We start from the raw sequence: 27,257 nt of genomic DNA on the forward strand, positions 1-27,257 counted from the left end.
CAGTCTTCCCTGATAACACAGGCAGAACTCGGAGGTGTTGCAGGTACAGTTCCAGACCACCACAATAAAGCACATATTGCAATGAAGTGAGACACAGAAATCCCCTGGTTCTCCAGTTCCTACAAAAGTTATGTTTATACTACACTGTAGTCTATTAAGCACGCAATAGCATTACATCTAAAAAATGCACATACCTTAACTTAAAAATACTTTATTGCTAACAAATGCTAACCATCTTCTGAGACTTCAGTGAATAGTAGCTTTTTCCTGGTAGAGGGTCTTGTCTAAATATTGATGGTTGCTGACTCATTAGGAGAGTGGTTGCTGAAGGCTGGGGTGGCTGTGGAAATTCCCTAAAACCCTTTGCCAACAAAGATCTGTATAGTCAAAGCTACGGTTTTTCCAGCAGTCACATATGGATGTGAGAGCTGGACCATAAAGAAGGCTTAGCACCAAAGAACTGATGCTTTTGAATTGTGGTGTTGGAGAAGACTCTTGAGAGTCCCTTGGACTACAAAGAGATCCAACCAGTCAATCCTAAAGGAAATCAGTCCTGAATATTCATTGGAAGGACTAATGCTGAAGCTGAAATTCCAATACTTTGGCCACCTGATGTGAAGAACTGATTCACTGGAAAAGACCCTGATGCTGGGAAAGATTGAAGGCGGGAGGAGAAGGGGATGACAGAGGATGAGATGGTTGGATGGTATCACCGACTGGATGGACCTGAGTTTGAGCAAGCTCCGGGAGATGGTGAAGGACAGGGAAGCCTGGCATGCTGCGGTCCATGGGGTTGCAGAGTCGGACACGACTGAGCAACTGAGCAGCAACAACAGAAGGCCACAGTGAAGTCTGCTGCATCGATTAACCATTTCATGAACAATTTCTCCACAGCATGAGATGCTGTTTGATAGGATTTTACCCACAGCAGAACTTCCCAAATTGGAGTCAATCCTCTCAAACTCTGCTTCAGCTTTATCAACTAGGTTTATGTTCGAAATTCTAAATCCTATGTTATCATTTCAACAACTTTCACAGCATCTTCACCACAAGTAGATTCCATCTCAAGAAACCATTTTCTTTGCCCATCCATAACCAGTAACTCCTCATCTGTTAAAAGTTTTATCATGAGACTGCAACAATTCAGTCACATCTTTAGGGTCCACTTCTAATTCTGGTTTTCTTGCTCTTTCTACCATGTCTGCAGTTACTTCTTCCCCTGAAGTCCTGACCCTCTCAAAGTCATCCATGAGAGTTGGAATCAACTTTTTTTTTTTTTATCAAACTCCTGGGCATTTTTCGCTTTCTTCTTCTTTTAAAAAACATTTATGTAGTCTTTCATTCATTCATTCATTCATTTGGCTGCAATGGGTCTTAGCTGCAGTGCATGGGATCTTTCACTTGTGACATGCAGGATCCCCAGTTATAGCACGTGGGATCCAGTTCCCCGACCAGGGGTCAAACCCACACCTCTTGCCCTGGGAGTGTGGAGTCCCAGCCATTGGACTGTCAGGGGAGGCCCCTTCAATCTCCTGTTAATCTTGATATTTTGACCTCTTCCTATGAACCATCAGTCAGTTCAGTCACTCAGCTGTGTTCACTATGTCAGGTTCACTATGAACCATAAGTGTCTCCTTAATGTGGCATCTGTAATAGCAAATCCTTTCCAGAAGGTTTTCAATTTACTTTGCCCAGATCTATCGGAGGAGATACTGTGGCAGCTAGAGCCTTACAAAATGCATTTCTTAAAAAATAAGACTTGAAAGTCGAAATTACTCCTTGATCCATGGGCTGCAGACTGAATGCTGTAAACATGAATTTCATCGTACATCTCCATCGGAGCTCTTGGACAACCAGGTGCATTGTCTATGAACAGTAATATTCTGAAAGCAATTATTTTTCTGAGAAGTAGGTCTCAACAGTGAGCTTAACAATAAACCATGCTATAAACAGATTTGCTGTCATCCAGGCTTTGTTGTTCCATTTGTAGAGCCCAGGTAGATTAGATGCAGCATAATTCTTAGAGGCCCTACAATTTTCAAAATGGCAAAGGAACACTAGCTTCCACTTACAGTCACCAGCTGCATTAGCCCCTAACAAGAGAGTCAGCCTGTCCTTTGAAGCTCTAAAGACAGACATCGACTTCTCCTCTCTAGCTATAAAAGTTCTAGATGGCATCTTCTTCCAATAGAAGGTTGTTTCATCTACATGGAAACTCTGATGTTCAGTGTAGCCATCTTCATTACTGACCTGAACTAGATCTCACGGAAAACTTACCACAGTTTCTGTATCAGCACTCGGGCTTCACCTTGCACTTTTAAGTTATGGACACGGCTTCTTTCCTTAAACCTCAGGAACCCACCTCTGCTAACTTCAACTTTTCTTCTGTAGCTTCCTCACCTCCCTGAGACGTCAGAGAATTGAAAAGAGTTGGGGCCTTGCTCTGGTTTAGGCATCAACTTCAGGGACTGTTGTGGCTGGTTTCATCTTCTATCCAGACTACTAAAACTTTCTTCAGCAAAACAGGGCTGTTTCTCTTTCTCACCATTTGTGTGTTCACTGGAGTAGCATTTTTACTTTCCTGCAAGAACTTTTCCTTTGCGTGAAAACCTTGGCTAACGGTTTGGCGTAAGAAGTCTAGTTTTTGGCGTATCTCAGGTTTCAACACGCCTTCCTCAGTAAGCGTAATCATTTCTAGCTTGTGATTTAACATGAGAGACAAGTGACTTCTCCTTTCACTTGAACACTTAGAGGCCACCGTAGGATTACTAACTGGCCTCATTTCAATGCTGTTGTTATGTCTCAGGTAACAGGGGGGCCTGCGAAGAGGGACAGAGACTGGGGGATGAGCAGCTAATGGGTGGAGCAGTCAGAACACACACATTTATTGATGAAGTTCACCATCTTATATGGGTTTGGTTTGAGGAACCCCAAAATAACTGCAAATCAAAGATCAGTGATCACAAATTACCATAACAAACGCCAATTAGAAAGCTTGAAATGTGGTCAGAATTACCAAATGTGACACAGAAACATGAAGTGAGCGACCTCTGTTAGAGAAATGGTGCCCATTGGTTTGTTTGACGCAGAGTTGCCCCAAAACTTAGATTTGTAAATAACACCATATCTGCAAAGCAACACTAGGGCAAAAGCGCAATGTAAAAAGGCATGCCTGTGTTACACTTGAGCCAAGACTTGAAAGAGGCAGAGGAATGAGTCTGGCAGATGTCTGGGAGAAAACCATTCCGGAAGAGCAAGGTGCCTGTGCAAAGCAGTGATGAGACAGGAGAATGCAAATCGAGTAGTTAACGGTAAAGAGCATACTGGCAGGTGGAGTGGATGAAAGGGGAGAAGGAAAGAAGGAGATAAGGTCAAAGAGGCAGTGATGGCTCAGATCACCAGATACCCTGTATTCCACTGTAAGGACTTTAGATTTATTCTGAGTGGAAGAGCAGAGGAATGACCTGTCCTGACTTGTGTTTTAAACTGATCACTGACTGCCCTGGGGGAGCCAGGAGGGAAGCAGGGGGTCCAGAGACAAAGCTCTTATACCAGCTCAGGCATGAGATGCCAGTAGTTTGGACCTTCAGGGTATCTTTAAATATTTCACTCATTTCTGTCCATATCTACTGGACTTCGAGCTTCTTGAACCAACAAGTAGATTTTATTCAACTTTGTCTTCCTGGTGCCTAGCACAGTCTAGAACCTATTAGGCTTGTTGAGGGAAGGAAGAGAAGGAAAGAGGGAGATAGAAAAGGAGGGGAAAGGAAAGAATTAAAAGGAAAAAAATAGAAATAAAAATAGTGATTAGAGAGACAAACAAAATAAAACTCTGGGAAGTCCTCTCACATGGTCTACAAACAGAAGAGCCATATAAAACTGCAAACACGCAACTGGCCTCAGCCAACTGCCCAAGCCAGCCACCCCCTGAACAACTGTCCTTGTTCTCATACGATCATGCCTTATACCACAGATGGCACAGCCCGCGGCTCACAGCTCAGACGCAGCGGTGACGTGTTTCTGTTCTTACTTGGAGAAGTTTGTCGTAACGCTCGGCAGACATCAGGAAGCGTCCATCCTCAAGCTGCATCTCCCTGTTCTCCAGCAAGTTGTTCAAAACCGGCAGAACATTCCTCTCCGCCTTTTCCAAGCCTTCCAGGATAAGTGTTCTACCTTCTGTGGCTGCACGAACTGCACACTATTTCCAAGAGACAAAAGCAACAGGAGACCATCAAACACAGTGGAGCGTGGCCTGATTTTACTTGTTCATGCAGATGAAACTAGGCCTCCTTATTTTAGGGACCAGGAGTCCAAAAAGCTGGGCTCCAGATCTTGGTTTTGCTTATTCTACCAACAGGATCTTGACCAAGTGATTTTTCTCTCTTGAGGCCTATTTCCCCATTTGTAAAATGAAGACATTAGACGCAGTGGTCTCTAAGGCTCCTTTCAGCTGTAACATTTTAGATATATCCCCAGTGAAACAGAAAACTAAGAGCTATTTTTGGATCAGTAATGCAATCAAGGAAGCAGATTCCTTAACTAGAAACAAAAAATGAAGATTACAATCTGCTCTATCAAGATTCTTGTGGAGATCAGATAAACTAGGTGAGAACACGCAGAGACTGTCAGGTTTTAAATGAGTCACCATCACAATGGATTCAGATTCAGCATTGTGTTCCACACTGACAACATCATAGATTTACCAAAACAGAAAAAGACTCAGGTTTTTCACTGGGCTATAGCATACTGACCATAATCATACTCCTAGTTTTCCAAGTTTAAGAAAATTAGAAATAGAGATAAAAAGGAAATAAAGTAGACTCCAAATGGAAAGAAACAGGAAAAATATAATTTAAAAAAAAAAGTAAAGTACTAAAGACGTGGGGAAAAAAAAATCCGTCTTTAACTGATAGATGCTGAACAAGATAGAAAAATCTATTTTTTGGTCAAAATCCCTGAAAATCTGGTTTTAAAAAAGAGAAAACCTCAATGACATTTCTGCTGTGTACTGAACAATATGATTAGGATTAATGCCGTGAAATTTATGATACCACTCTCTCCTTAAAAGTCTCTGGTTTTGATCTTTATGGCACTATATTTTCTTTAAAAAAAAAAAAACAACAAACTTTCTCTTTTCTGCTTGCCCATCCCATGTGAGTTGACAGAATTACATCTTTAACCCAAGCTCTTCTTACTCTAGAGGGTCTGGTCTGAGCATCATACTTAATCACACAGTTGCAACCACCACTGGTATGCTAAGCATTCTCAACCTCAGGCTCCTCCAAGCTCCATCACATAGTCCTATTATATGAATGTCTCCAACCAGACTCTAGAAGCACCTCAGGCTCTACTGTACAATCCTGAACACATCAGATTTTCCTCCAAATATTCTCTTTCTCTTATCTTTCTATTTATGGTGCAAGCACTGTTTTTCCATGACAGGTCCTAGATTCCTATCTTACCTCCTACATCCAATTTATCACTATGTCCTGATGATGTACTTCTTTAGTATTTCTGGAATTCATCCCTTCTACCACTCCTCTAGTTCAGGACCTTCTTACCTCTCAAATCTTCTTATCCTTACTAAGTCCAAGCTCCTTAATGTAGTGTTTATGTCTATCACAATACGGCATTTATCGTTCCAATACTTCCGCTGATACCAGTTGCCTGACACATGATATTTTTGCAACACTGAACTGGTTGTGATTTCCCCTATGCTTAAACATACCACACTGCTTAACTAGAAAAATGTGTTCTATACTGATCCCCTTTGCTTAAAATTTAATTTTCCCTATACTAATTAGCCCTCAACTAATCTGAAAAATTAGCCTCCAAACAATCCTTCAGATGAAGGGAGGAAAAAGACTATCTCTATTTTTTTAAGAGACTAAATATCCAAAAAATTTCTCAAATAGCAAAGCACTGACTTCCCAACTTGGGTTGGGGGCGGGGGGGGAACACCAAAAACAGCCACTGCTTTATCAAGTCTCCTTTTAATAAGCTGCTGAATTTTGCATTGTATTACAGAATTCATTTCAAATGTCTATGTACTATCATAAAAAATTAGCTTCTATGAAAACTACAATTAAGACTCATCCTATTTTAAAAGTAAGATCAAATCATGAATAAACCTGAGCATCTTGTGGTAGCAGCTTTATTTTTTAAAATGCATGGACAGAAGTGACTTAGTAGCTGCTAAAGAACCAAAAAAAAAAGAATCTTATTTTTGCTAGTTGATAAAAGGGCAAATCCATAGAAATGGCTTCCAGAACATCAAAAATAACACATAAACTACTTCTTATAAAAATTCACGTTTCAGCTAAGGCCTCAATTAAGCCTTCTTTCGTAAGAATCTATTTACTCCAAGAAAACACAGCTCCTAATAAAAACAAACTCAGCTATATCTCAATCTAAAAAAAAAGAAAGAAATTAAGTTATCACAACTTGTGTCAATATTGTACTTAAGAAGCTAATTAACTTTTTATCAATCTTAGTTATACAACAGACTAAATACTATATTTAACTTTTAAACACTTCCTAGAGATGAAAATACATGCTCTCAGAGACAAAACTAGAAATATGTGAATCAAAATTTAGTGGTTTCCCAACTGTGGGTCAGGGAAGACAAAGTCTTGATGACACAGGACAACAACAGACACAGCAGATCTGCTTTTATTTACTCCAGGAGACCTTGGTCAGTTATGTACTGCACCTTTCCCGAGGAAAGGTGGAATAAGCTACAGAGAGATCAGAAGGAAAACACAAAGGAATCCTTTCACCCACCCTAATGGAGGTGTGAACTAAGTCGCTTTAGTGGTGCCCGACTCTTTGTGAGGTGGGTGCTGAGATCGTAACTTGAAAAAGTAGTAATGGAGGGAAAAAGGCCTCTTGAAAACCTGATTAAGTGCTGCACCTCTTCTCCAGAGTAAAACGCACACAGCTATCTGTATACAATAGAGACCTCAAGTTAGAACCTCTAACTCTGAAAAAATGATAGAAACACAAAGTCACGAGTTGGCACACACTGTAGTAATAATTGCTGAAGCCAGAATCATCAATGAATGGTAAAATCAGTGGGTAAGAGGATGATGAAAAACAGGACACTTGCAAAAACTCAAAACTATCTCCCCTCACAAGGTATTTTTAAGTGACAAAGGGAAAAAATAACACAACAGTGAAGGCACCTGGCAGATACAACCTTAACCAAGTCCTCAGTTAATATGCAGTAATGAGATGCCTCAGGCTCCCCAGGTGGCACCAGCAGTAAAATGCCCGCCTGTCAATGCAGGAGGCATAAAAGATGAAGGTTCGATCCCTGGGTCAGGAAGATCCCTTAGAGGTGGGGATGGCAACCCACTCCAGTATTCTTGCCCAGAGAATCCCCACAGACAGAGGAGCATGGCGGGCTACTACCGAGTTGAAACAGTTGGACAGGACCGAAGCAACTTAGCACGCATGCAATGAGATGTATCAACTTCAAGCATTAAATTTCTAATATGAAGCTTCCCCAAAGGCCACAACATCTGTCCTATTGTATTGCTGCATTTTTAAAATATGCGTGATCTTGATCAAATCATGAGGAAACATCAGACAAACCATACTTAGCAACATTCCACAAAATAATTGGCCATGAAGAAGACAAGGGAGGGACCTGGTACTATAGTGGGAGGTGGAGCTGGGGACAGTGTAGCAGAAGTCATTTTTTTTTTCAATGATGCAAATACTTGAGCATATTCATATGAGGAGGAGGAGCAGCTTTGTCTTTGACTAACTGCCACTCCTCCTCCTTTTCCAAGGCTAGCTCTGTACTCTGAGCTTATTGGCATTCCCTCTTCTCTTCCTTCCTCCAAAATCTTCCATCAACTATCTCTCTCTCCCTCTCTCAGCCGTGTCTGACTCTGTGACCCCATGGACTAAGGAGTCCACCAGGCTCCTCTTGTCCATGGAATCTTTCAGACAAGAATATTGAGAATGGGTTGACATTTCTTCTTCCAGGGGATCTTCCCAACTCAGGAATCAAACCTGCATCATTTGCATCTCCTGCATTGGCAGGTAGGTTCTTTACCACTAGCACTACGCAGGAAGCCCTCCATCAACTATACCATATCTTATTTGCATTTTCACATTCCTTCTCTTCTACACATATATCTGTACTTGAAGAAAATCTACAGTCTTCTGAGCCTCTTAATATACTCTCGTTTTCCTCTCCCCTTATTTACAAACCTCTTTTTTGTTTGTTTATTTTCTTGTTTGCTTTAGGCCACACCAGGCAGCTAGTGGGATCTTTGTTCCCCGGCCCTCAGCAGTGAATAGCACCAAGTCCTAACTACTGGACTGCCCGGGAATTTCCTATTTTCAAGCCTCTTGAAAATAATCCACATACTGATTGCTTCTAATAAGCTTCCATCACCCTCATTTTACTGAAATTGCTCACTTGAAAACACCAAAAACCAAAATGCCACAAATCAAGCTTTTTCTTGATCATCATGTTCTCCTTCCCTTCAAGCCTCTTCCCTTGATTCTCTCTTGTGATTTGAAAAACAAAAAAAAGTGAAAAAGTGGCTTCCCTGGTGGATCAGATGGTAAAAAAACCTGTCTGCAATGCAGGAGATCCCAGTTCCATCCTTTGACCCTCTCCTGGGATTTACCATCTATGAATATGTACCAGGTTGATTTCCCCACTCCAGTGGGGAATCCCTATGGACAGAGGAACCTGGCGGGGTACAGTGCATGGGGTCGCAAAGAGTCAGACATGACTGAGCTACTTCCACTTTCTCATGCACCTGTTTCACCTTCCGAGTAGGACTCTTAGGCCTTCAAGGGGTGAGACCTCTGTTTTTTGTCATATTGGTGCAAAACTGGCTCACAGCAGGCTTTTAGTGTTTATGGAATAAAAATGTAACCATTCAGTTAAAAGATGCTGTTATGTAAGTTTAGAAAGAATTTTTTTTTTTAATGAATTTATTTATTTTAGTTGGGGGCTAATTACTTTACAATATATGAAGAATTATACTTATCTATGCTTATACTTGATATGAAAACAGAACTGAACAAGTTTAACTGTCAGTAAGAGAGATTTAGCCTACATACTTCAAAATTTTTCTATACAGATTTTAAAATAAAATAATTGTGGTATAACTTTTCTTGTGAAATCTTTAAAAAAAAAAATAAAGAAGGGAACAGCACATATATATTTTACATGGAATGAATACTGGTGATCACTCCGCAGTGTAGAAATTAGATCAAGATAACCCATAAGGATCTCTTCCTGCCCTTCAAGCTATAGAATTTCCAGAGACCTAATTTCTCAAATAGAAATCAGAAAAAAATGCATAAAGATCCTTCTGGACAAAACCATCCCATATAGCAGCTTTAACAAGCTAGTACATGGACACAAAGTATTTCAAGATAAAAGCAGCTGCATGACCTAAAATCATAAACTGTCTATGCCCTGTTCTAGATTTGCTTCTGATTTGATGAACGACCTGAGGCAAACAATTAATCTGGATGTCTGTGCCCTCATTTACTAAATGAGAATATCCTCAAGGGCTGCTGCACGATGTCACTATTTATGAATCAAAGCGGTACTAGAAAAAAAGTTAAAGCTATTAAAGCTATTAAAATATCAATTATTATTAATATAGCCATGATCTAATGAAAATAGATTCTAAAGAGTTTCAGACACTCAAAATGGCTACAGTGTAATGTCACTGAAGAATCCAAAGGAAAAAAAAATTTCTGTTTCAACTTCTTCATTTAAAATGATCAAAATGGGATCAGATTGATTTTTGGTTGCTCTACCACCTGCTGTGGATGATCAAGGTTACTCATGTCCCTCTGCAAGCCTCCATTTCTCTCTAAAGCTATACTAGTGATGGTGCTTATCTCATAGATTATGGTAAAGATTAAGGAAGATAACCTCTGACACACAACAAACCTGAAAAAAAAAAATTACGGGGCTTCCCTGGTGGTCCAGTGGTTAAGAACCTGTCTTGCCATGCAAGAGACGCTGGTCTGATCCCTGGTCTGGGAAGACCCCACCTGTCACGGAGCAACAGAGCCCATGCACGCCACAACTACTGAGCCCACGTGCTGCAACTACTGAAGCCTGTGCACACCAGAGCCCGTGCACCCCAACAAGAGAGGCGGCCACAACGAGAAGACCGCGCAATTGCAACCAAGAGCGGCCCCTGCTCTCGGAAACTAGAGATTCAGCATGCAGCAATGAAAACCCAGCCAAAATAAATAAATAAATAGATAAACCTTAAAAAAAATTCATGTTACTTTCTTTAAAAAAAACACACACAAAAAAAATTAGCTGTTATTATGACCAATACTATTATCCTTGTAGTAGTTGCTGTTGTCATCATTAAACATCAGCAACAGCAGCATCTTCCTGATCATCACAGTTTTTTTAAGAGAAGCAGCATATGAGAGAAGGAAGCTAAACTTAAGCACTGGACAAATTCTGGTTCAAATTCTACCACTGCTTTGTTTATCATACAGCTGGTAAAACTCTTACTTCACCTATAAGGTGTGGAAGCCAACTCCATCCTAAGGATGTCCTGAAGATTAAATGCAGTCATATAAAAAGTGCCTAGCACAACAGCGGTCTCTTCAATGAAGGTTTACTTTTATCTCCCTTGATTCTCCTTAACTGAATTTAAATAAATCTGTCCGACAGTTAACATACACATAGATAAGAGCTGACCTGAGCAAGATGGCAATATTGTAAGAGGCCAAGGCCTGAGTTTTGACGAATACAGAGGTCAGAGTGAACACAGACCTTCTCCAGCTGCACAAGTGACAGTGAGGACATACAGACAGAGGAGCCTGGTGGGCTACAGGCCGTGGGGTTGCAAAAAGCCAGACACAACTGAGCCTGAGACGAGACGGGAACAAGATGGCTGCAAAGGATCTGGAGCAGGTACCAGAATTCAGTCACTCTCAAAAAGCAAGCAACTGTTTCCCCCTATTTGCTAAAATAAGCAAAAGGTAATACAAGATAAAAATCTCAATTTTTGATCGATAGCATTGTTACTCGATATATTACGAGTTAATTTTGGTGACGTGTAACATTTAAGCAGTGTATTAAAGGAGCTAATCCTTACTTTTTCTACTAATAAAAGAGAATCAAGAATTATTCGAAACAGAGGAGAATACATTAAACTATTATGTAATTGTTTAAAGTGCATTTTATATGTAACACTAAATATGTATATTGTATATTAAGGAACTTGACATTATCATGTCAAAGCAACAAGATTCTAATGTGATGAGTTGATGGTTTAGAAAAAGGTAGAGAAAATCATTTGAAGTCTACTCCCACAGTTATGACTATATAGAGTGTCTCCCATCAGCCAGACATAAAAACCTAATCACAAGTTATTTGTAATATTTGAGAAATGCAAGCAATGTATAATGACTTAAAAGTCTTCCTCTCCAGCTCTTTGGAGTCACAGAACAATAAGCAGATTTCATGATAAGAATGTCAACAAGTAAAGTAAGAAAAAAAAAGGAGAGTAATAGGTTTTTGAAGGGTTAGAATATCAAAAATATTAGCTTTGCGGGGTTATTTTATCTTCTAAGACAAATAACAGTTAATGTGGTAGTAAAAAATCTTAAACTCTTTATTTCTCCATAAGTGTTATAATATCAGCCATATAAATTTTCATATTTCTGTTCTTTAGCTTATCTTTCTTTTCAAAAAGTTCCTATAATCCGTTCAGCAAAGCATTTGCATTAAAAATATTTGTTACCTTCACATTAACAAGTGAGTATGTTATAGTGTTTACATAAACAAACACGGTGTAAATATCAACATTTTCTTGGTAGATCTTAACTTATTTCATCAGTATCTCTCTCCTTTTCCATATCCACTCAATTTATTGACATCTTACAGAAGCAATAACCAATAATAATAAAAATGATTTAACCTAGTTAGTACTTCTTAAAACAAATTAAAGTCTATCGATTTGGCAAAGTACATACATGGAAATACTCCATATTGACAAGAATCCATGAGACAGTTTTTCAGTGCATACGGATGACAGCATGAGTTGGAAGACCTTTTCTAGAAAGCAGTTTTGTGACATATGTATATCAAGACTCTTGAAAATGTCTAGACCCTTTAATTATACTTCCAGCATTCAAGTTTAAAAAAATCATCCAAGATAATAACAAGATCTAAGCGGAGAGATATTTACCTAAGAGTTATTTATAGCAGTGAAATAACAGTTATATAATAATTATATAATTATAACAATGAAAACTTAGACAAAACCTGAATGATCAACAATATGGAAATGTAGATAAAACGGGGATGTTAAATAAATAAAGTCACATCTATTTGATGAAATACTGTACAGACGCTAAAAGTCATATTTTTGTCACAGGAAAATGCTCCTGAAAAAAAATCACTCCTGAAAAAAATCAAGTATAAGAAAACCAACCTGTAAAACTTTATATGCATGGTATACCATCTTTGTAAAAATTACTATACATGATTAAATAGATATGAACATAGGCATGATGGGCTTCCAAGGTGTTATTAGTGTAAAGAACCTGCCTGGCAATAAAGGAGACGTGGGTTCGATCTCTGGGTCAGCAAGAATACTGGAGAAGAAAATGGCAACCCACTCCAATATTCTTGCCTGGGAAATCCCATGGACTGTGGAGCATGGCAGGCTACATACGGTCCATGGGGTCGCAAACAGTCAGACACAACTTCGCGAGTAAACCACCACAACTGTTTTTAGGTGCCAGAGATAAGCAAAACAGTTACATTCTAGTGGAGAAGACAGACAATAAACATGAAAACAAGGAAATTAATTAGCCAAATTCAGAGAGCGATAGGTGCTCTGAAGATTACCTTATATATATGACAACAGGGTTCATGCGGAAAGAGTTTAAGTGTGATGAGTGATTATAGAGTGTTCTGAGAGTTTATCATCAGAATGATGAGGAGGCAGGAATATACAGATCTGGGAAAAGGTCATTCCAAGCAGAAGAAATAACAAGTACAAAGGTTCTGGGGCTGGAAAGAACCTGGTCTATTTTTAAGAGGACAAGGTCACTGTGGCTGGACTCTAGCAGGCACGGGAAAGAAGAAAGGACATGAGGCTGACGAGGTTGGCTCCTGCGGAGTGTGGTGGCCATGCTCAAGGGCCTGGATTTTATTCTGGGTGTGACAGGACCACACTGCTTTAAGCAAGGAACTGATAGGATCTGGTTATGAACAAACAGTAAGGAATATTAACTGCCAGGAAGTGAGAGAGAAGAAAAAATATGAAACTCAGATAAAATCTCAATAGACAGTCTGAAGCAACTTAAGAGAAAGGACTAACGTCCTTATAGCTTCATCACAGACTCTGAAGGTGCCAATGTATTACAGCATCGTAAACAGCTGATGCTTATCATAACCAGTTGGATTAATAAAAAAGAAAAAACATGAAAGTATAGAATACTATCATACATATATATAGCATTTTAAATATTTTATAAGTGGTAAATAGATATAAATTGAAAATTTGCTTTCTAGAATGGCAGGGAGAATACAATGTCAGAGTTTCATCTAAACAATTTATATTATGCTTCAAGAAATAAATCTTTAGCTAACCAACAAATTTAGTTACCTAAAGCAACTAAACTTCTGAGATTTCTGCATAGCCAGTTTTAAACTGTCTTTAAAATAATAAGCATACACAAACACCCTTTTCTGTTCCTTATTATCTGCATTGCAACAATCATCCAAATACAAAATTCACTCAAAAATATGTTTTTAAATCCACGCTCTACCAAAGTCAGTTCTCTTATTGTCATTTAAATATGACAGAGAAGAAGCAAGCATGGTATTTTTTTTCCACTTATAATCAGAAATAAACTGAGCTTTTGGAATTATGTAAATAAAAGGGATTTCTTTAAATACACTCATGTGCTTCATCCACAAAGGATTACATTTTTAATAGTTGGAAATCTAAAATACTCAGATTCTCCCACCATATGATGCTAAGTTTGATCACCATTGCTTAATAATGACTGACAAATCACTGCACTTTAAGCACAGCTTTCTTTCTGTAACTAGATGGTGATCTACGTGACAATGTGAATATTTTGGTCTCCAAAAATTCTTTCACTTAGTGTTTCTTACAATTTCACTCTTTTATTTATAAAGTAATAGTGTGTACTCCTGGGAAAGCTCCAAATTTAAAGAACTATGAAGCTTTTCCCTTGCCCTACCCCAGATGCCTGATCATACCTCCACAGAGGTAAGCTCTGTTAACTGATTCTTGTGTTTCCTTCTGGAAATTTTCAATGTGTAAACAAACATTTTTTTTCTTGTTTTTTAAATCACAAATGGGATCCTATTATATATACCATCTTGCAACTTCATTTTTTTTCAGTTAATATATTCTGGACTTCTATCAACTCATAAATATTCATCTCACTTTTTTTTAATGGTGACAGATAATTCTAGCTACAATGATTTAATTAGTCTCTTAAACATACATCATTATAGTTTTCACAAAGTTTTATGTGATTTATTAAACAATGCTACAATAAACAGCCTAGTATATATGTTTTCATGCTTTGTGCGAATAACATTGGAAAGAACAATTGCAGAAATATTACTGCTGGATATAAACGTGTCTAATTTTTTTCTTTCAATAGATAATCACCAAATTTTCCTTTATAATTACATCAATCCATGGTCCCATTAACAGCAATGCTGATTCCTCATCCCTTCTTCCTCATCAACAACAAACATTAGCAAATTCTGAGAGGTGAAAGAAAAACAGCAATGCACTACTGTTTCAATGTTCATTTTTATAAACAAGAAGTTCAAGCACCTTGTCATGAATTTATTGAATGTCTGAATCTTTTCTCTATGAAATGCTTAAAGTCTCTGCCCTTTTTTCTCTTAGGCATTCCTGACAAAGAACAATGTTCAACAGTTTAAGTAAAATATTTAAAGAAATGAACAAGCTTTATTATAGGGGTTTCCAGGGGCTCAGTGGTAAAGAGTCTGTTCAGTGGTTAAGAATCTGCCTGCTAGTGTAAGAGACACAGGAGACATGGGTTTAATCCCTCGATCCGGAAGATCCCCGGGAGAAGGAAATGGCAACCCACTTCAATTCTTGCCTGGAAAATTCCATGAACAGATGAGCCTGGCTGGCTTCAGTCTATGGGGTCGCAAGGAGTCTGACATGACTGAGTATGCATTCACCCACAAGCTTCAATATAATATTTAAAAAACATTATTTTAATTGATAACCTGCATCTAAGAACTCTCTTCAAAAAGCTGTAGTTCCTGGAATTAAGAATCTAATTTTACTATGCTTAATATACCTTTATGTACTTCACCTTTAGATTGAGAATATTTTAGTAAATGTGCTAGAGAATTTGCTATATTGAAATCTCAGTTCGTTTTTTAAAAAAACTAAAATTTTTTTGGCAGTTAATAGGAAGCAACTGGAAATTAAAAAATCAGCATACGAATCTTTAGTTAACACTTTAGAACCACTTGTTTCAACTATGGCTTCTTATTTCGTACTAAACTAAGAAGGCATTTCCAAGAACAGGGAAATCAAAAACCTAAATTAAATCTGTCTAGAGAGGGCATGGTACATCTGTCTTTCGCTAGTACATGAGCTACTCTTTTTCTACTTTAAAAATCAATTTCTTAAAGACCGGGAGTGAACAGTCATGTGTTGGAGTGTGAATAAGCACTTGCCTGATCGATGTAAAAAGCTGTGCCCGCACGGATCTCTCGCCGCTGTTTGAGGTCAGTTTCGGTGGTGTCTCTTGACAAGGCAATGTATTCAACCTCCCTTTTGGTCAGCTCCTGAAGAGAGTGAAATGGTCCCAAGATAAAATCAAGTTCCCAACATATGCTTTGGAAGCAGGTATTCTGACAATGTCACTCTACAGAAGAGCATTTTATTAATAAATGCAATTCTAGATGAAAGCCTTGTGAGACTCAGCTTTGAGAAAAATGTAATAAATTGAACATTAATCAAAATATGTATCTCTCCTCAGAACTTTCACTGTATTCAATAATCTATAGTTTAAACTTAGGCAATAATAATCAAAATTTGATCTTACAAATCTTAATATCTCCTGTAGAGTTCTTTTCAAAAATGAAGAGTAATAATTTGGCTATTACTTGACTTTCACATAAACGACAGTCATCTCTGTAAATAACGTTCATCTTTTTTTTAAGAGTGCTTTAAATTAATTTACTCTATAAACTAATGATTACCTACCATGTATATGTTAAGGATTTAACGAGTGTGAAAATAAGGCAAATATCAATAACTGGTTCAACAAAAAAGAGACAATACATAACTAATTAGGAAGGAAAAAGGAGAGGAAAGATGAAAAGGAGGAAAGGGGTATGGAGGTCATTATTTTACACAGAAAAAAAACCATTTGGTTTGAAGAAGAAACCACCTAGAATCCATTTCTCTTAGAATAATTAACCTATCCCTAAATTCATTTTTCCTTTTATGTAACAACAAGGTATAAAACATGCAATTCTAGATGAAAGCCTTGTGAGACTCAGCTTTGAGAAAAATGTGATACAGTTAATAGTAAGAGGCATTTTTAACATTATCCTTGGTTTTACAATGTTGAATTAAAAACAATGACATTCTCCACACCAATAAGGCAAGTAATATGTTTTTGTTAAACAGAAAGAACAAATTAATTTACTGGAGGAGTACAAAGAAAAAAGTTGAATGAGCATGCCATTAACAGTGAAAGACGATTTTTCTTTAAATGGGATTTTTTTTAATTGACCTTATCTCCATGTGATGTTGATAAAAACACATTATTATTGTCACTTAGTCTTTTAAAATGTGCCTGTTCCTGTGCACCCATAAATTTTAGCGTATGTAGAAAGAAGGGGAAAGTTTTAAAAAGAGAAAATGTACACCAAAGTGGTAAAGACGTGCTGATACCAAATGCTGTTTCTCTAAATGAACTGCCTGTGAGAGCACAATTCTGGAGTAGAATAGCAAGTTCTCTTTCAGCAGATCCCTCCTTCTGGAACACCTTGCAGCGCCTTCCTGTCTTGTTTCACTGCCTGACTGACTGTGATCTCCCTCGCTGAAAATCCCTGACATTCACAGTGGTTGACCAAATGCCGTATGCCTCTTACTATTAACTGTATCACAGTAGCACCCTGAACTGTCACATCAAGGTTGTTATCCTCAGTCTTGACAGTTTCCCGGGACTTTTCGTCAGCCAAGACAAAGACGAGGGTCTCCTCAGCTGTTGCTCCACGGAAGTGGCACCAAGAATCTCACAAACCACACTTGGGGCAGCAGATGGGGCGGCGGCAGAGGTCTGTTGGCTTATTTTAAACTGCCTACAAAACTCCTATTATATGAGTGAAATATGATATAAACACAAGTATTAGTTATTTCTGCTTAATTTCTCATTGATTCAACAAGCTTTCCCCCCAAATTTCTGCCTTTAGAGATGTCATCTATGCTGGCTATTGAACCAATCCATTGTTCCATATCCAGTTCCAAATGTTGCTTCTTGACCTGCATCCAGGTTTTGCAGGAAGCAGGTAAGGTGGTCTGGTATTCCCATCTCTCCAAGAATTTTCCAGTTTGTTGTGATCCACACAGTCAAAGGCTTTAGAAAAGACCTGATGCTGGGAAAAGATTGAAGGCATGAGAAGGGGACAACAGAGGATGAGATGGTTGGATGGTATCACCAACTCGATGGACATGAGTTTGAGCGAGCTCTGGGAGATGGTGAACGACAAGGAAGCCAGGCGTGCTGCAGTCCATGGGGTTGCAGAGTTGGACACAGCTGAGCGACTGGACAACAACACGCTGGCTATTAATACACATAGGGTCTTTATATGTAAGACCCTGGCGATAGTACCCACTGCAGAGTTTACAAGGCAGCATAGGCTAGTAAGTTTTCTTACATGTATTTCCAAATCCTGAAGCTGCCTCAGCTCTAACTGACAATTGAAAGTTTGGTGGTGGCTGTTTTTTTAAGATACAAGGTTTACACTTATAAACTTGAATTGCCTTTTTCAGCCAACAGGATTCCTATTCTCTCCTAGCCTGGCTACTCCACATTTCTAACAAGCTTCAAAGACTTGTCAGAAACAAAATCAAAGGCAGATATTGTTGCCTTTGAAATGAGCCAGGTAGAGTGCATAATTTAAAACTGAAGAGGTTCTAGACCTGGGAATCTCGGTGGCTGACTCTGCATTCTTACACAAGACAAATACACTTTTGCCTTCTGTATTAATAAAGTGAGGGTAATAATACAATGGCACACTGCACCTCCCAAACTCATTCTAGGGAACAAATAAGGGATATGAAATTTATGAGCTAGACAGAGTTAGGTTCTGTTCATGGTATTTTCATCATTATGGCCCTACATGATTTTGAAAGTACCAAGATAAACTCACCACTAAAATAAAAGAGTACATGAAGTATATTTCAATAAATTAGAAATCGATGACTTAATATCAAGTAATAAAAGGAAACTTTAAGTAAGGTTTTTCCCTTCATCCTAAAAATTATCTTTGGAACAGACCAACTTCATCTGAGAGGGTTCATCCTTCAATCATTACAGCAATGCCTATTAATGCTGACAAAGTAGTAGAAAAAATTTCCTGTAAATTTTTTAATTTGGGTTGAGATTTGAATATTTGAATATTTCAACTCAACTCAGAGAACTGCAAACATTTAAGAGGATATTGTATCAGAAAGGAAAAGCAATATGAGATCTGAAGTCTAGCTTCATCATTGACTTGCTGGATAAAGCTTGAGTGAGTTATCTAATCTCTGTGAACTTGTTTTCTCATCTATGTAAAGAAAAAAAAAAGAGTGCACGGAACACATAAGAGAGATTCTGTAATCCTTAGGCTCCCTTTAGAGACCATCTAACATCAAAAGTCAGAAGAATTATTTGGCTTTTCAAAATGTGGACCAAAGATAAAAGAATGTTTCTTGAGAAGAATAAAACTACACTTTGTTTTCTAATCTCAGAATTGCTGATTCTGTTTGCAACTACTCATTGCTTGAATTTAGACGGATCTCTTCCCTACTAGAAGTGGAGGGTTTTCTACTTGGAGCAAACATTTGCTAAAGCTATGAAAGGCAAACGTACACTGACTTCCCGAATAATTTATTCTAAATGCTTTATAAACAAATCACCCCTCAATGTCAACATTTTTAAAGGAAGGACTAACCCTGAGATTTCTGTAAATTCTTAATTTATTTCACAAAACAGTTTATCAAAGTTAAGACCCTCAGGAATCCACAAGAATTCATTGCTTACCAGGTACTGCATAGCAATAGAGCGTCGAAGAGGCCCAGGAGGTCCTATTAGAAAGACGTCTTGCCCCAAAAGATCCTTCTGCATTATCCATCTTAGATGTTGAATTACTGATTGAGCCAGAGAGTCTGAGACTTTAAAGTGGAAACAAAGGTAAAATGAAATGCAAATCAGACTACCAGACAGAACATAAACCTCTAAGCAACCAATGCAGACAGAATATTAAGTTAAAAATCTATATACAATGTACATGTATATATATATACATGCACATATGTACACATATACACACATCATATATACATATATACTTATATACATTCATACCTACATCTGCTGAATTTTCACACTGTTTTACAATAAAACCATTATTATCTAACATTAAAATAGGGTTTATTACATCACAAAGGGTCACATAATCCCACACTTAAAAGCTAATAAGAAATGGGAATTTCCTGGGGGGTCTAGTGGTTAAGGCTTGGGCTTTCACTGCCATGGACCTGGCTCAGACCACTAGTTGGGAAATTAAGATCCCACAAGCCACGCGGTAAGGCCAAAAAAAAAGCTTATAAGAATGCTTGAACAGGTATCTGTGTTATCAAAGCAACAACAGGGTTTTTCAAGGGTGATATGAACAACTACTACCATTACTTTGTCACAACGTTACAGCCCAACTCTTTTGTTCTGAAAGGGGATATGACCAAATCATCTCAGACAATTTATGAGTATCATAACCTTAAAAAAATTTTTAAACTATGGCTTAAGTTGGCACTGGATTGTGAGATCTCTCAAACTTCACAGTTAGGATGTCTGATGTAGATTTAAATGACTCCTTTAAAATTTACATCTATTCAACACCAACTCTTCTGGGAACAGAAGACTGTTCTGTATAATGTCCTTCTATGTCTGCTACATATATATATATTTAATTTTTGGCCACATGGCATTTGGGGATCTTAGTTCCCCGACCAGGGACTCAACCTGTGCACCCTGCATTGGGAGTGCTGAGTCTTAACCACTGGGCTGGTAGGGAAGTTCCTAGTGAAAAGTGAAAGTGTTAGCTGCTTAGTCGTGTCTGACTCTTTGTGACCCTATGGACTACGGCCCACCAGGCTCCTCTGTCTATGGGATTCTCCAGGCAAGAATACTGGAGTGGGTTGCCATTCCCTGCTCCAAGAGATCTTCCTGATCCAGGAATCGACCCCAGATCTCCTGCAATATAGGTGGATTCCTTACTGTCTGAGCAACAAAGGAAGTCCCTAAGTCTACTATTAAATCATCCAAGAACACACTCATTTTTTGACTAAACATTTTTTAAATGTTTGTATTAATACAATTCATTTGTATTTGCTCACTTATACGTCACTCAGTGACTGAACAGGTGTTCTCCTAGGGATTCAAGAAAAACTCTCCCCGTTACACATCAAGACACGATATAGAACACTCATAGCAGTGTGGCTCAAAATAAAGCTGAAGACAGGAGATGGATAAAAAGCACACAGTGGAATATTATAGGACAAAAAAAATAACAGAATGAACCCCCATTACTTCCAACATGTTTAACTCTTAAAAAAGAAAAAAACTGTCACAAACTAAATCATGTATTAATGATTAATATCACTATCTTGATGAGTTCGTGCTAAACTGCTTCAGTCATGTCCAGCTGTTTGCGACTCTACGGACTGTAGCCCTTCAGGCTCCTCTGCCCATGGGATTCTCCAGGCAACAACACTGGAGTGAGTTACAATGTCCTCCTCCAGGGGATCTTCCTGACCCAGTGATTGAACCTGCCTTTCCTGCGGTTTGCACACTGCAGGCGGATTCTTTACCTCTGAGCCACCGGGGAAGGCCCACTATTTGGTAAAGCTCAATAAACCAGTAAATTGAATTCTTTACAAACACATGCACATGTGATAAAACAGTGCTTAAGAAAGCAAAAAAGCCAGAGAATGATAAATTCAGAATATCTGGAAAGGAATCAGAGAGATTCTTGTGGATAACTTCAAAGGTATTTATAATATTCTAGTTCTTAAATTAGATGTGGGTACAGTGTTTGTTTTACTATTATGTTGCATTTTGTACATAAATACACACAATACAGATATGTATACATATATATCAACACATGTATGTGTGTATATGTATGAGTGTATGGGCTTCCAGGTGGCACAGTGATAAAGAACCCGCCTGCCAATGCAGGAGGCACAAGAGACGCGGGTTCAATCCCTGGGTTGGGAAGATTTCCTGAGGAGGAGATGGCAACTCACTCCAGTATTCTTGCCTAGGAAATCCCGTGGAGAGAGAAGCCTATCGGGCTACAGTCCCTGGGGTCACAAACAGTCGGACACAACTGAGCGATTCACCACAGCACAGCATCTGTGTATGCAGATAAAACACATAGTCTTTTGTACATGTTGAATATTCCTATACTCGTTAAACTTTGTTTAATCATCCAGGAAGGTCAAGAAAGAATTCAAAGATCAAACTAAGAACACTTGCCTAGGACTATAGCTGTGTTTCCCTCCACGTCCCCCACCAACAGCATAATCTTTCTAGCATAATACTCTCCCCCCAAAAGTTAATATTTAATCATTAGGAAAAAATAAAGATAAATTTCTGATTTCCTTAATCATGGTGGGAAAATTAAGGAAAGGTATTGGGCAGAAAGCTTGGTGTATTACATACTGAGGCCACACTAAAGCAATTTATAATTTCCGCAAAGCAAGTACTTCGAACATGTGAAAATCAGGAGATTCATCACCCAAGTGGAGGTGCTTGGCTTCCCTCCTATCCTCTGTAAAGCCTCTACACCATGCATGGGGGCAACACTTGGCTCCTGGAGGGGGACTTGAAAACAATTCTTAACTATCGATATTGTTAGGTTGGCCAAAAGGCTAATTCAGATTTTCCGTACCATCTTATGGAAAAATCCGAACCAACTTTTTGGCCAACCCAATACCATAGCCTGTTGCCCACTATGGGACGTTGTGCATTAACAGATATATTACAATATACTTGTGTATTAAAACTTCACAGAATTTGGAAGAGACAGTTGGGGGAAAATGTCCTTAAGTGTGCAATAATGAAAAACACATTGAAAAACATTGCCTTTGAGAATCTCTCAAGGAGCTCCGCAATGCTAGGAAGCAATTCACCTGCATTTTATTCTTAGCTGTCAGATGTACACTACTGTTCTTTCCTACTACAGGCTTAAATCATTATAATACATGGTCTACTCTCTCTTATTGCAAGACAGGTCTATCTGCCTGCTATGTAAGGATGAAACAAAATAAGAGCTAAGAAGCTCTCATTTCTCAGTAAAATGACATGAAGTTCTCTATGCTGCAGATCTACCACCCTTCCTTACTTTGGTATCAAATATATAATTAAAAACTTAAACACTTTGGGGTTTTTCTTTACATTTTTCCAAATCTCAGTTTACTTTGGCCTCGGGTCTCCTCCACACTGTTCTTATCATTTTATGCCGCTTCTGTGTATTCACCTTTGGCAATGTGCCTGACCTTCCATTACCTGGACATGTCTATTTAAAATATGAAATTTCCAAAGTTCTGTAAGGGAAAGCCAAGTTGGTCTCTTCAGCTTCCTCCCACCTTTTATTATTTATAACTATTTATAACTATTCATAATGACAGAGTCTCAATATCGTTCCACTCCATTTTCAATCCCCGACCTTAGAACTCATATTTATTTTCAAGACTTTTTTTTTTTTAATCGAAGGCTCCATTTCCTAATCCAGCGTGAGGTTTCTCCCCCTGCAAGTTGTCAGTATCAACAAGCACTGACGTTTAGGAATAATTTATCTTTTTCTTAGCAAACTGAAGAAGAATCAGTTATAATAACAAAGCAGTTTGTACACCAACATATCTTCTTAAGTGGGAAGAGAAAGGCATGGAGATGAAGTTATTTAGAACCAGATCCCAGGAATCATATAGAACTTTGAGTAGGTTCGGGGCTTTCTGGTGGCTCAGATGGTAAAGAATCTGCCTGCAACGCGGGAGACCCAGGTTCGATCCCTGGGTCGGGAAGATCCCCTGGAGAAGGGAATGGCAACCCACTCCAGTATTCTTGCCTGGAGAATTCCATGGACACAGGAGCCTGGCGGGCTACAGTCCATGGGGTCACAAAGAGTCGAACATGACTGAGCGACTGACATTTTCCCTTTCACACTTTGAGTATGTTCATGGCAGTGTCTTCCACTCAGCATGATCCTTGTGTGTTGAGAAGAATCGCTGGCCAGAGGCATACCTGATAGTTCTCAGTCATCCTCTCCTTTGCCCTTAACACTCAACATTGGCTATCAACCAGCAACAGTACTGACCTATCTCCATGTGTTCCAGAGCATCTGGAAATGTCTGCCATTTACATTTCAACTCTACAGAGGTTCCTTCATATGAATAAGCAGCCTATGAACCCTCTGGCTGGCCTTGTAGTCTGTGCTATACTGTCACAAAGACCTTTTCCCTTCTTTTTTCTTACTTTGGTATGGTAAAGAGCTGCTTGATGAGGGTGAAAGAGGAGAGTGAAAAAGCTGGCTTGAAGCTCAACACTAAAAAAACTGAGATCATGGCATCCAGTTCTATCACTTCATGGCAAATAGAAGACGAAGAAGTGTTAGCAGTGACAGATTTTCTTTTCTTGGATGGAAACTGTGGCACAGTGGATCACTGTGGATGGCAACTGCAGCCATGAAATTAAAAGATGCTTGCTCCTTGGAAGGAAAGCTATGATAAATCTAGACAACATGTTAAAAAGAAGAGAATCACTTTGCCGACAAAGGACCATATAGTCAAAGTTATGATTTCTCCAGTAGTCATGTATAGATGTCAGAGCTGGACCACAGAGAAGGCTACACGTCAAGGAATTGATACTTCCAAATTATGGTGCTGGAGAAGACTCTTGAGAGACCATTGGACAGCAAGGAGATCAAGCCAGTGAATCCTAAAGAAAATCAACCCTGAATATTCACTAGAAAGACTGACTCTGAAGCTCCAATACTTCGGCCACCTGATGTGAAGAGACAACTCACTGGAAAAGACCATGATGCTGGGAAAGATTGAAGGCAGGAGGAGAAGGGGATGACAGAGGATGAGATGGTTAGATAGCATCACCAACTCAATGGACATGAATTTGAGCAAACTCCAGGAGATAGCGAAGGACAGGGGAACCTGACATGCTGTAGTCCATGGGGTCGCAAAGTGTCAGACACAACTTAGCAAATGACAAACAACAACAATAATAGTAATAATGATAGCCATAATTTATTGCATTCCTGTCATGTGCTGGGAAAAAACATGAATGATTTCTCACACTCTCAGTTAGATCACACAACATCTTTAGAAGACAGCAGACTACCGCATGTAAGGACAAAGACTAGAGCCAAACTGTTAAATCCCAACCTGCTGTTTATAGTGTAATTCTGACCAGTTATTCAAATTCTCTGTGCTGTTTTTACATCTGTATAGTGGATATGAGAAATGAGCTTACTTATAAGGTGGTTATGACCATTAAATTAGGCACTTAGAAGAGCGTCCAGTAGTAGTAGTACACATATTTATTAAATATTCACTATTCTCATCTTATGAATAAGAAAAATCAAAGTTCTTACAGTGGTATTATTTGTCCACAGTTGATAAATTCCTAAACCAAGATTTAGACCTAAATTGTTTGAGTCCAAACTTGTACTCCAGCCATTATGTCCTACTGCTCCTCCAAAATCTTTTTTTCATTATTACTGGAGTATAATGCTGTACAATGTTGTCTTAGTTTCTGCTGCATAACAAAGTGAACCCACTCTACGTACACACATCTCCCCTCCCTCCTGAGCCTCTCTCCCAGCCCCGCATCCCAACCCTGCACGTGGTCACAGAGCACCGAGCCAGGCCCCCTGCGCTCTACAGCAGCTTCCCACTGGCTATCTGTTTGACACAGGCTCTATCTTCAGGTCCAAGATTTCCCCTCCAAGTATGAACCTCACCCAGGTGGGACAGTGGAAAAGAACCTGCCTGCTAATGCAGGAGATGCAAGAGATTCAGGTTCGATCCCTGGGTCGGGAAGATCCCCTGGGGAAGAAGTGGCAACCCACTCCAGTATCTTGCCTGGGAAATCCCAAGGACATGGGAGCCTGGCGGGCTACAGCCCACGGGGTCACAAATAGTCAGACACAGCTGAGCACACAATCACATAATCACAGAAATGAACCTCACTAGGCTCATCAAATTTAGTGACTTGCTTTTATGGACACTAATTCTATTTCTTGGGTTTTGGTGATACCTATGATACCTCCTTTTATTAAAATTTCAAATTCATTCTATTGTTAACATTCTGTTGTCAGAGAACTCACTTCTCAAAAAAAAACACCCATTTTCACTTATTCATATTTTAGCACAGCATATTTTGTTAAAGAAAATGTTTAATTTTTCAGGAAGTCACATTAAACTACTGAGAGAATGCATTAGGTAGTGCTGTGTGGTATCTGTGGCGTATTTTACATTAATGCTTGAAACTAGATGTATTTTTAGGATGGCCTCGACAATACATGAGTCATACTTGAAAGTGTTCCAGAAATAGAAACAAGATATAAGATTGTACATTATGAACATCTGCAAAACAAACTGCCGTCCATAACCTAATATAAACACTGCCCGGTACACGACAGAAATTCCCGAACCCAGTGTTTCCAGGCACAAGACGCCTCCTTTCAAGAGTTCACAGAATGATAAACTGATGTCGGAGTAAAGCCAGAGAGCTTGATTCTATATTCTGTGATTTCTTTATCTACGTAACATTAAAACATCTGGTTCCTAACTTTCTCCCTTCACGAACTCAAATTTGCCATATATGTAAAAATTAAAATTAAAATTTCAGAAAATTATATCAGAGTTCAAATTCAGTTTCAATAAAACCCTTCACAAATGGTGACATTTACTTAGTATCTCAAGGGTCAACATAATATAATGGAAAGAAAAAGCCTCTGAAGCCACACAGAGCTAGTGGTGATTTCTCCTGCTGTCCTTTCTCAGTGTCCTTGGCCAAGTATTCTGAATCTCCTGGGCCTACATTTCCTCATTGCCAAAAGGGAGGTAGTAACACTTACTGAGCACAGTGATCGTGAGGATTATGGGGAAAGCGTCTCATCCACCCCTCAGCCCGGGGGAACTCGGTGTGAGAGGATATTAAAGGCCCATTCTCACCTACGCGGCCCTCTACCTGGTGCGTGTCCTAGACAGCAACCCTCATGGTATGCACTCGGGGGTCATGTGTAAGCTTCTGCATGTACACTCAAATTTACCTTCTGAACTTAGAGAGCCCACGCTGACAAAATAAAGGAGAAAGGAACCCACCTAGCTGGTACAGCTTGTGTGAGTTACTTTCCCAAAGCATATCATATTGCTCAGGAAGAATCTGAACTCAGGCTTATCACACACCCCTGAATGCATTACCACCTCACAATGAGAGCGTTCAAAAGAACCAAGCGCATGTCATTTACTAAACTGTGACATTTCTACCGTGTATCACTCTGTACTAGGATATAATGGACATCAAGGGGGAAAAAGGGGAGGCAAGGGACATACATAATACAACATGGTAGAACCAAAGTCTTCATTATTTACCCTATGGGCTAAATCATTCACAACGTTAGTTATTAAGGATATTCTATACACTAAGCACCAAGAATACAAAGATATATACAATAAGATCCTTCTAAGGCATCAAAGGAAACAAAGGCGTATATATAAAGCCTCAGTTTACATACGGAGAAGGCAATGGCACCCCACTCCAGTACTCTTGCCTGGAAAATCCCATGGACAGAGAAGCCTGGTAGGCTACAGTCCATGGGGTCGCTAAGAGTCGGACACGACTGAGCGACTTCACTTTCACTTTTCCCTTTCATGCGCTGGAGAAGGAAATGGCAACCCACTCCA

The 27,257-nt window shown here is 39.0% G+C and overlaps 1 protein-coding gene across 10 annotated transcripts in view; it reads right to left on the bottom strand.

Moving 5' to 3' along the window:
• Nucleotides 1–27,257, bottom strand: part of VWA8 (von Willebrand factor A domain containing 8) — a 385,006-nt gene that overhangs the window by 325,584 nt on the left and 32,165 nt on the right. For 6 of the 10 annotated variants that reach the window (XR_014071267.1, XR_014071268.1, XM_081549924.1 and 3 more), the window contains 3 exons: nt 19,318–19,448; nt 15,734–15,844; nt 4,031–4,198 (listed from right to left, as the gene is read on the bottom strand). Coding sequence is in view for 7 of the 10 variants with exons in the window: in XM_081549924.1 (XP_081406050.1) it covers nt 4,031–4,198; nt 15,734–15,844; nt 19,318–19,448 (410 nt within the window). In the remaining 3 variants the exon portion in view is untranslated. Of the gene's footprint in view, nt 1–4,030; nt 4,199–15,729; nt 15,845–19,317; nt 19,449–27,257 lie in introns of all 10 variants that reach the window. The other 4 variants (XR_014071269.1, XM_081549925.1, XM_081549921.1 and 1 more) reach the window with 1 other exon arrangement.

Source organism: Giraffa tippelskirchi, chromosome 12 (assembly GCF_054371585.1).
Source record: "Giraffa tippelskirchi isolate mGirTip1 chromosome 12, T2T-mGirTip1v1.2.pri, whole genome shotgun sequence".
NCBI classification, from domain to species: Eukaryota; Metazoa; Chordata; class Mammalia; order Artiodactyla; family Giraffidae; genus Giraffa; species Giraffa tippelskirchi.